This window comes from Nerophis ophidion, linkage group LG19, assembly GCF_033978795.1.
Source record: "Nerophis ophidion isolate RoL-2023_Sa linkage group LG19, RoL_Noph_v1.0, whole genome shotgun sequence".
Lineage (NCBI taxonomy): Eukaryota > Metazoa > Chordata > Actinopteri > Syngnathiformes > Syngnathidae > Nerophis > Nerophis ophidion.
In genome coordinates, this window is record NC_084629.1 from 198,796 (window position 1) to 210,000 (window position 11,205).

At 40.7% G+C, this 11,205-nt stretch overlaps 1 protein-coding gene across 2 annotated transcripts in view; it reads left to right on the forward strand.

The window, feature by feature from the left end:
• The first annotated feature begins 557 nt into the window (after positions 1-557).
• Positions 558-11,205, forward strand: part of LOC133537848 (kalirin-like) — a 229,473-nt gene continuing 218,825 nt past the window's right edge. For both annotated transcript variants that reach the window (XM_061878920.1, XM_061878919.1), the window contains exon 1: positions 558-804. In XM_061878920.1, coding sequence (XP_061734904.1) covers positions 738-804 — 67 coding nt within the window. In that variant the 5' untranslated portion in view covers positions 558-737. The remainder of the gene's footprint in view (positions 805-11,205) is intronic.

Genomic DNA, 11,205 nt, shown 5'->3' on the forward strand with positions numbered 1-11,205 from the left:
GTATGTACGATTGATTCTCAGCATTAACACGATAAAAATGTTTTGAAGTATGTTAGATTGACTCTTAGCCTTAATATTTTCACATATTCCGTAACAATTTACATGAATTATTCTCAGCATTATCATGACAGGAATGTTTTTGACGCAGCATTGAATTTGTGATGTAGACGTGGGGATAATTGAAATGTAACAAAATCGTCTCACTCTCAGCATTGTCCAAATGAGAAGACACAATGTTTCCGTGGTAATATTCGTCTCTCAGCATTACTATGATTTTTTTTTTTTTAAAGTAAGTGCATGAACAGAAAAACAGTTTTGGACTCGGACTCTCAGCCTCGTCAGCATATTTATGGCGCCTATTTTTGCTGCTGGGGAAGTTTCATCCACAAGAAGACGAAGAACATCTTTGTCCGACATGATGCTAATAAAGGTTATTGGATGGAGGAGGAGGGGGGGGGGGGGGGGGGGGGCAAGGAGGCTGGAGGGGAGGGGAGGGGAGGGGATGGGGCTGCGGGGGGAAGGAGGGAGTCGGTGGCGGAGGGTTGGAGGGTCGGAGGAGGAACAATAGAGAGCAACACCGCCAGCCTTCAGGCTCCGAGCACGGGCGAGGCGACCGAACGCGAGGCGGGGAGCGGGGAGCGGGATGGGGGCCAGCTGAAGCGGGGGTATTTACCCGCCCGTCTCCCTTTGTCTTTCCGAGCCTTCGGCGGGATTGTCGCGTCCGAGCGGAATCCGGCATGAACCCCGCAGAAGCGGCCGAGGAGGCGCCCAGCGACCCCGACACGGATGTCTTCTACAAAGCAGGTAGGAAGAGCGCGAGCGCCGGCGGGGCTTGGCGGAGGACGGACGCTCGTTCCCGGGCTGCGGTGTGCACATCAGCCCGGTGCGGATGTGCGCGTCTCTGGGCGCGTGCGCGTGTTTGTTGGCGGGTGCGCGCGTGCACAAAGGGACAGAAGAAATGTTTCCGAACGTGCCGTCGATGACGTTATCTCTTCAGTGACGTCACTGCAACGACGTCCCAGCCTAACACGGGCCGCAGACGGCTTGTGCGCGTGCGTGTGGGTGTCTGCACGCCGCAGACACAAAGTGAGCGTGCACGTCAGTGCTGCTGTCTGCCGTCAATCGTCCGTTCGGCCATCGACTGCTCGCGTCTGCGGGAGTGAGACGTGCAGGGAGGATACGGAGCACTTTGATGGCAGATTTGAATACATTCTAAAACCGGATCATCGATGCCAACACTTTAGAGTAGTCAGTGTACAACTTTTATGGCAGTGTACACAGTAAGCCGCCAGCAGTCGTTTAAAGTATGAATATTCATGATTATTTTAAATTTTCATGATGAATATTTTTATCTGACATGACTTCTCTTGGACAGGAAATTCATCTAAACTTTTTTTAAATGAAATACTGCATGTTACGTCCCTCTTACCTTCCTTACGTCCCTCTTACCTTCCTTATTTCCTTCTTACCTTCCTTACTTCCCTCTTTTCTTCCTTACTTCCTTCTACCTTCCTTACTTCCTTCTTACCCTCCTTACTTCCCTCTTACCTTACTTACTTCCCTCTTACCTTCCTTACTTCCCTCTTACCTTCCTTACTTCCTTCTTACCCTCCTTACTTCCCTCTTACCTTACTTACTTCCTTCTTACCTTCCTTACTTACCACTTATCTTCCTTACTTTCTTCTTTCCTCCCTTACTTCCTTCCTTACTTCCTTCTTACACTCCTTACTTCCCTCTTACCTTACTTCCTTCCTTCCTACCTTACTTCCTTCTTACCTTCCTTACTTTCCTCTTACCTTACTTGCTTCCTTCCTACCTTCCTTACTTCCTTCTTACCTTCCTTACTTCCCTCTTACCTTACTTACTTCCTTCTTACCTTCCTTACTTCCCTCTTACCTTACTTCCTTCTTACCTCCTTTATATCCTTGTTACTTTCTTCACTTCCTTTCAGCCGTCCTTACTTTCTTCTTACCTTCTTTACTTTCTTCTCACCTTCCTTACTTCCCACTTACCTTCCATACTTCCTTCTTGCCTTCCTTACTTCTTTCTGACCTTCCTTACTTCCCTCTTACCTTACTTACTTCCTTCTTACCTTCCTTACTTACCTCTTACCTTACTTACTTACTTCTCACCTTCCTTACTCCCCTCTTACCTTACTTACTTCTTACCTTCCTTACTTCCGTCTTACCTTACTTACTTCCTTCTTACCTTCCTTACTTCTTTCTTACCTCCTTTATATCCTTCTTACTTTCTTCACTTTCTTTCAACCGTCCTTCCTTCCTTCTTACCTTCTTTACTTTCTTTTTACCTTCCTTACTTCCCACTTACCGTCCTTCCTTCCTTCTTACCTTCCCTACTTCTTTCTTACTTCCTTCTTACCTTTTTACTTTATTCTTACCTTCCTCACTTCCCTCTTACCTTCCTTACTCCCCACTTACCTTCCTTACTTCCTTCTTACCTTCTTTACTTTTTTCCTACTTTTCTCACTTCCCTCTTACCTTCCTAACTCCCTTCTTACCTCCTTTATATCCTTCTTACTTTCTTTACTTCCTTCCAACCGTCCTTACTTCCTTCTTACCTTCTTCACTTCCTTCTTGCCTTCCTTACTGCCTTCTTACCTTCCTCCCTTACTTTCTTTACTTCCTTACTTCCTTCTTACCTTCCTCACTTCTTCTTACCCTCCTTAGTTATCTTCTTTACTTCCTTCTGACCTTCATTTATTCCTTCTTACCTTCCTAACTTCCTTCTTTTCTTCCTGCTTACCCTCCTTACTTCCTTCTTTACTTTTTTCCTTCCTCCTCTCCTTCCTTTCTTGCCTCATTCCTTCCTCCTTTCAGTTCTTCCTTCCTTCAGCCCTTCCTCCTTCCTTGCTCCCTCCCTTCCTTCCTTCTTTCAGTCCTCCTTCATCCCTTCCTTCCTTCAGTTCTTCCTTCAATCTTTCCTTCCTTACTTTCAAATTAGTTATTTCATTTCTTCTGTCTTTCCTTTGTTCTTCTTTCCTTACATCCTCTTTCCTTTTATTCCCTCCCTCTCTCCTTCCTTTATCCCTTTGTTGTGTCCTTCCTTTATTTATATTTATTTTGGTCTGTCCTTTCTACTTTCAACCTACCTTCCTTCCTTCCTACCGTCCTTCCTTCCTTCCTTCCTTCCTTCCTCCTTCACTCTTTCCTTACTAGGTTCCTTCTGTCCATTCTTCTTCCTGCCTTTCTTGCCTTCCTTTCATCTTCAAGTCTTTCCTTCTTTCCTTGCCTCCTTCCCCTCCATCCATCCATCCTTCATGTAAAAAATACGAATCACGTTTAAAAAGAGTTTGAAAATGTCAAACTCCACGTCGTGTCAATGAACCACTGCTCCACAGTGCAGCACTCGAGCGCGCTGACATCAGCTATCATATAATGTTACGAGGCAGCCGCTGGGCAAGCTGCACACTGACTACTCTAAAGTGATGATATGTTTGAGTTTGAGTTTATTTCGAACATGCAAGCATTTGCTGAAAGAAGAAGGTACTAAACGAGGTGCAGGTGATGCCATGAATTCATGTGTCCATCCAAACACCTGTGAGGCACGTGGCCAAGTTGCCATGGCAACGTGATGTGATCAAGTTAAAAGCCCGGCCGTGCGAAAGGATGAAGATTTATTTACATCCGACCACTGAAGAGCGTTTCCATTTCAGCTCCAAACTAAGCTTTTTTGATGATGAAAACGTTATTGTTGATGCATACTTTATTGTGTATGAAAACTTCATCGTTAATGAAAACCTAATTGTTGATGAAAACGTTATTGTTGCTGCAGCGGAGACACAGGACCGGCCAGCCACAGTTGGATGGAATAAACACATTAAAATGGGACTGTAGGTCTGTAGATCCAAGCTTGGCACTGTCCCTCTGCTTGCTAGTACACACCCGGTCTGCCAGAGAATAAGAAGACACAGCAGGAGGGATCGGTGTTGCCAGCTTAGAGACTTTTTTTGTCACATTTAGCGAGTATTCGGTCTTCTCCAATCAAAAAAGCCAGGACGAACAAATCGAGCATCTTTTGTAAACATCACATATCGCTATTCTGAATAGGCCCCTCCCCCATCCAAAAGAACTCGCAGGCGGCTTAAGAAACAAAAAGAAGCGGGCAGTTTTTGTTAACCGTTTGTCTCTTCAACAGTGTCCATAAAACTATGTTAACTTTATATTTATGTTTACATCATATTTGTTTACATCATATTAATGTTGGATTATATTAATGCTTACATCATATTTATGTACATTATATTCATATCAACATTATAGTGATGTTTACATTATGCTCATGTTTACATTATACTTTTGTTTACATTATATTAATGTTTACATACTTATGTTTACATTATTTATGTTTACATTATAACAATGTGTACATTATTTCAATGTTTACATTTTTATATGTGTACATTATATTAATGTTTACATTATATTTGTTTACATTATATTTACGTTTTCATACTTATGTTCACATTATATCTGTGTTTACATACTTATGTTTACATTATATCAATGTTTACATACTCAATTTTACATTATCAGTTTACATTATATTTATATTTACATTATATTTATGTTTACATTATAACAATGTGTACATTATTTTGATGTTTACATTTATATTTGTTTACATTATATTAATGTTTACATTATATTCAAGTTTACATCATACTTTTTTACATTATATTCATGTTTACATTCTAACAATGTGCACATTATACTAATGTTTACATTATATTTTATGTTTACATACTTAAGTTTATGTCAGGCTTGCCTAGGACAGTTTGTTTGTGTTTTGGTTTTTCCTCTGTGTGTTTAGTATTTCCTATCCTTAGTTCCTGTCAGCACTCTTATTTTGGTTCAGCTTCCTGTTTGTCTTCCTGAGTGTTTTGTTTTCCCTCAGCTGCAGCTGATTGGCACCTGCCCACACCTGGTGTCAATCAGCCCGATCCTATTTTACCTGCCTTGTCTTCCAGTCAGTGCTGGATTATTGTCATGTCGATGTCGCTCTTGTCGCTCCTGTCGTGCCGTGCTGTGTCTTGTATTTGCAGCGTAGCCGTAAGCTATATCCGTTAGATGTTTGTATTTTGCTGTTCTTTGTTCCCTGCTTCCAGTTTGTTTTGTACTACACGTTACTACTTCTGTTTTCCTGCTCTCTACCCGCTAGCTTCCACCCTAGACCCTTTTTGTTTTTGCCTGCTTCCATGTTAAGCTGCTTTTACTTTCTAGCTCCCATGCTAGCTCCCTTAGTTTGTTATCCGCCTCGTGCGCGCTTTTGTTAGTACCCTTTTGTTTGTTCTTGTTCTAATATTTTAATTCAATCATGTTTTCCTGTTCAATGCCTGCCTCCGTCTCTGCATCTTGGGGTTTGTCACCAACTAACTTTGACAGTTTACATACTTATGTTTACATGATATTTTTGTTTACATATTTATGTTTACATACTTATGTTTACATTATATTTGTGTTTACATACTTATATTTACATTATATTTATGTTTACATTATACTTGTGTTTACATCACACGTATGTTTACATACTTCTGTTTACATTATATTTATTTTTACATCATATACATGTTTACATTATATTATTGTTTACTTTTTCCCCTGCTGTGGACTTTCATTTTCACAATAAAAGCCTCTGTCATGCACAAAGGCAAATGTCCACTGCAGAGGACGTGTCACCAGTCCAAGCAGTCAATAGGCACTTATGTAACACAAGTATTGATCTGCGGCGTATTGATCAGCAGAAACTCCACGTAGGCGATATAATAGGCAGCGATTCAAAAGTGTTTCAAGCGGAGCGATGACGTCATCTCGACAATAATCATCAGAGAAGCTGGACAGACATTACTAAACGAGCCGAGCGGCGAGAGAAATCAACCCCCGCAGATTCTAGCTTAGGCAGGCCCACAAAGGAGGATACCAAACATGAGAGTTCGGCGTCTTCAAAGTTGTTGGCGCTGTGGGACACAAAATGAGGGGCAGCTGCACGTGCACACTTGAAGCTGCTATTTGTGGAAACATGATCACCATCAAGGTGCAATCATCTCCTTCTCCTTCCGCCCCTTCATTCCAGTCCTCACGTGCTAATTGAGCCTCATTTGCATAATATCAGCGCACATGGTGAACACCTTTTTAACTGTCCATTTTTATTCAAGTACTTTTTGTTTTGATCACGCCTGTAGTAACAATACAGATACCAAGAACAGCTGCTGATATCAGGGACGTGTACCGTTCACATTTGAACAGATACGGTACCAATTCCTGCTACGTAGAGTATTTTCTGCAGGTTGAGTGCCAGGAAGCTACAGCTGTGCTCTAAAGGGTGACCACGGCTAAGGTGGTGTGGTACCCATACTACACGGCACCAATTTTCGGTACTTTTGTGTGTTTATTAATGCTAACTGTTTGATGCTAAAATGAAATTTTTTATGTACAATTTTAAAATGATCTGATCGGGATATCTTTGATGTCCAGTTGTCATATTTTTCATTACACCTGTTCAGGCAGTTGCACGTCCAAGACATTAGATGGCAGTGCTGTGTAGATCAGTGTTTTTCAACCACTGTGCCGCGGCACACTGTGCCGTGAGATACAGTCTGGTGTGCTGTGGGAGATTATGTATTTTCACCTATTTGGGTGAAAAATATTTTTTGCAAACCAGTAATTCTAGTCTGCAAATGATGTGTTGTTGTTGAGTGTCGGTGCTGTCGAGAGCTCGGCAGTGACCGTGTAATACTCTTCCATATCAGTAAGTGCCAGCTGGTAGCTAATTGCTTTGTAGATGTCGGGAACAGCGGGAGGCAATGTGCAGGTAAAAATGTGTTTAATGCTTAAACCAAAAATAAACAAAATACGAGTGCCCTTTATGAAAAGGCATTGAAGCTTATGGAAGGCTATGCAGAACGAAACTTAAACTGAACTGGCTACAAAGGAGAAAAACATTGAATGCTGGACGACAGCAAAGACTTACTGTGGAGCAAAGGCGGCGTCCACAATGTACATCCGAAGATGACATGACAATCAACAATGTCCCCACAAAGAAGGATAAATACGACTGAAATATTCTTGATTGCTAAAACTAAGTAGATGCGGGAAATATCGCTCAAAGAAAGACATGAAACTGCTCCAGGAAAATACCAAAAAAAAAGGAAAAAGCCAGCAAATTAGGAGCCAAGACAAGAACTAAAACACTACACACAGGAAAACTCAAAATAAGTCAGGGTGTGATGTGACAGGTGGCGACAGTACACCTACCTTGAAGTGCCTGCGGATTTTTTCAACGCAAAAAATGTGCCTTGGCTCAAAAAAGGTTGAAAAACACTGGTGTAGATGGTATGTTGTCCAACTTTTTTAATGACGCTGAATGTGTAATGTCGGGCCCTGCAAAGTTTTTGTACGGTAAGTACTGTACTTATTGCACAGCAGCTGTTTGATTGTAACACTTGTCTTAGTTGTAGTTTTCAATACCAAATTTGAAGGTGTTAAAATGGCCATGTAAAATCGCCAATAGTAATCAGTAGCATGTCATTAGCATCGAGCTCACACACTTTGGAAGAGTGGAGCCTCACTTTACATCCAAGTGTTTTCTACCAAGCATCCTTGCTTTGTTGGTGCTGAAAATGGCAGCATGAGTTTGAGGAAGTTTGGCTGGGTACGCTCTCAGTGCTGCTGGAGTGATTGTTTGGTTTGCAACCGGATGTGACGTGGAACAAAGGTATCGAAATATGGAACCTTTTCATTTTTGTGAATCGACACCAGGTTGTACTGACATAATTTGATACGAGCGTACAAAAGTTCTGCAGTCCTTGAACGCATCACAGCAAAGCGAAAGTTGAACACGCATATAATTTTCTAACATTATTGTTATCAGCCTTTAAATATTGTTCAATACCAATATTGATTCGCTACAATATCAGCAGGAATAAAACATATTTTTATTTTATTCTGCACTTTGGAATGTTAAACACGAAATGGTTTGATCAAGTCAAATGAGTCAAACCAAGAACCCATTTATTAACAACTGATTGAAATGGACTTACGTTGGCTTTAAGTTGAAGTGGAGTGGTAAATGTTTTTTGGGTGACACTTAGTGGCCACAAAAGTTCCTACAGTCAAGTCGAGAGACAGTAAGTTGAATGATGCTGACACGTTTGTTACTGGATACTTCCTAATACGCTTCTCCCTTGAAGACTTTGTATGCGTATGTAATATGTAACTACAACTATTTGATACTTGTTTGTATTGACAAATGTGCAATATTGTTCAATGTGTATAGCTTGTGTGCTATAGTGTGCTTAGCTGTTGTGTAGCTGCAAGCTTCTAATAGCCTATAGCCTAGCATGTTTACCTTTTGTAAATTACTTTAGTAAAATAGAATATGTATTGTGTGTTTTTTGGAGGGCATTTAGATGTTAATTGGCTGTCCAGCTTTGCACAGGTAAACACGCTGCAGGACTGCTTGATTCGCACATGATATCACACACAAGTAAACACACTGCAGGACTGCTTTTATTGCACATGATATCACACACAAGTCAACACGATGCAGGATTGTTGGTATCGCAGATGATATCACACAACCAAACACGCTGTTGGATTGCTTGAATCACTCATGATATTACACACAAGTAAACCCGCCGCATTGTATCGCACACAAGTAAACACATCTTCCCGGACTGCTTTTAGCGCAGAGGATATCAAACACAAGTAAACGCGCTGCAAGACTGCTTGTATTGCACATGATATCACACACTAGTAAACACTACAGGACTGTTTGTATCGCACATGATATCGCACATGAGTAAACGCTGCAGGAGTGCTTGCATTGCACATGATATCACACACTAATCAACACGGCGCAGGACTGCTGGTATCGCACATGATGTCATGGCACATCGACTAATGTGATCCTGAGCAAAGAGTCAGGAGAAGAAGAGACAAGATGGCGCAGAAGAAGCCTCCATTAGGCTGCATTAGTTATTAATAATAGACAACTTAACACAGGAACACCAAGAAAATAGAAACATAAAGCCAGCGCCTTCTTAACGAGCTCTGATTAACGAGCGGGTGTCATATTTGATTGTGTTGCCATGCAGACTTCTTCACCACAAAAAGACCAAATCAAAGCGAGACCCCCCAAAACCTTCACATGTAATATCAAAAAATAACAGCCACACACTTGAAACTTCCTCAAGTGTAAAACGAAGCGAACCGCTAATAATCTGTTCCAGGGTCAAACAGTGGCCATGAAAAGTGCCTAATCAACTACATTGCATTTAAGCTTTTATTGATGACCTATCACACAAGTGCAAAAAGAAGTTAAACCCTGCACCAGCGCTGTAGTCTGAAACAGATGATCCGCCTCTTATTGGGATATTAGTGTCTGTGGAAAAAAAATGCAAAGTTTCCAAGTTTGTCACAATGGCAAAATCCATTTACCGTATTTTTTGGAGTATAAATCGCTCCGGAGTATAAGTCGCACCTGCCGAAAATGCATAATAAAGAAGGAAAAAAACATATATAAGTCGCACTGGAGTAAAAGTCGCATTTTTGGGTGAAATTTATTTGATAAAACCCAACACCAAGAATAGACATTTGAAAGGCAATTTAAAGTAAATAAAGAATAGTGAACAACAGGCTGAATAAGTGTACGTTATATGAGGCATAAATAACCAAGTGAGAAGGTGCCTGCTATGTTAACGTAACATATTATGGTAAGAGTCATTCAAATAACTATAACATATAGAACATGCTATACGTTTACAAAACAATCTGTCACACCTTATTGCTAAATCCCATGAAATCTTATACGTCTAGTCTCTTACGTGAATGAGTTAAATAATAATATTTTATATTTTACGGTAATGTGTTAATAATAAGTCGCTCCTGGGTATAAGTCGCACCCCCGGCCAAATTATGAAAAAAAACTGCGACTTATAGTCCGAAAAATACGGTAATTATATTTGATTATATTAATATGCAAATGGTTATCAGTAGTTAATGTATTGGTTACAGCCAATAATCATTTGGTCTGGGACTTTAGTCACCTCAATCAAAATATTGAAGACTGTTTTATTTTTCCTATCATTCACAGTCCGTATGTTAGACAAGAATGCAAATGATTTTTTTGTTGTTGCATGCATTCTAACTCGTAAAATATGGCATGTAAGAGGTGGCTAACAATGGGAGTACTAATCCACCCTCAAAAAAAACATCCCAAAACCGCCAACAACACTCCATTTACATGTCGTGACCTGAATGTTAACATGTATTAGCGATATTGTTTTTTTTAGGCGCTAACCCCGAGCAACTACTTTTCGCAGTGGTCTGATCACAGAGCGCTAACTCTACTGGCGCATCAACTGTCGAATCAAAACGTGTGTTTGTTTCTCGTGCAACAATATATCAACTCTTAATTGGTCAAGCTCACAAATGTCCACTTCCTGTTCCTGTCTACGGCGCTAAGTCTTCTGGGTAATGTAGTTTATAAACATGTACTTCCTAGTTGACACGTGATTATATATTTATTTCACATGTATGTTTCAAGGGTGAGATAATTAAAACATATTTTCATTTGCAATGCTGACCTGGCTACGGGGCGGCGTTTGCGTGTTAGAGATGTTGACGTGTGATAACAAAAATGAGCGCTATAGATCTCTCTCGACAGTTCACAAAATGTTTATGTTGTTGTGGGTGGGCGTATGCAAATGTGTGTATGCAAATTTATGTGTGTATGCAAATATGTGTATGCAAATGTTTGAATGTGTATGCAAATTTGTGTGTATGTGCAAATATGTGTGTATGTGCAAATGTGTGTGTATGTGTGTGTGTGAAAAGGGGTATGTGTATGCAAATATGTATGTGCAAATGCACGTGTCTGTATGACAATACGTGTATGTGCAAATGTGTGTGTGTGCAAAAGTGTATGTGTATGCAAATATGTATGTGCAAATGCATGTGTGTGTATGCAAGTGTATGTATGTGCAAATGTGTGTGTGTATGCAAATGTATGTGTGTGTAAGAGACAATAGTGTATTGTCCTGGTATTTAAAAAAACCCTGAAACCAAACATGGTCTTGCCCTCCTCAGGAGTGTTTGTTTAAGCCCGACACTTCCAGTGACATTGACCTGCCACAGGAAGTGCTTCTGTGTGTTTGTGTGTGTGTGCGTGTGTGTGTGTGTGTGT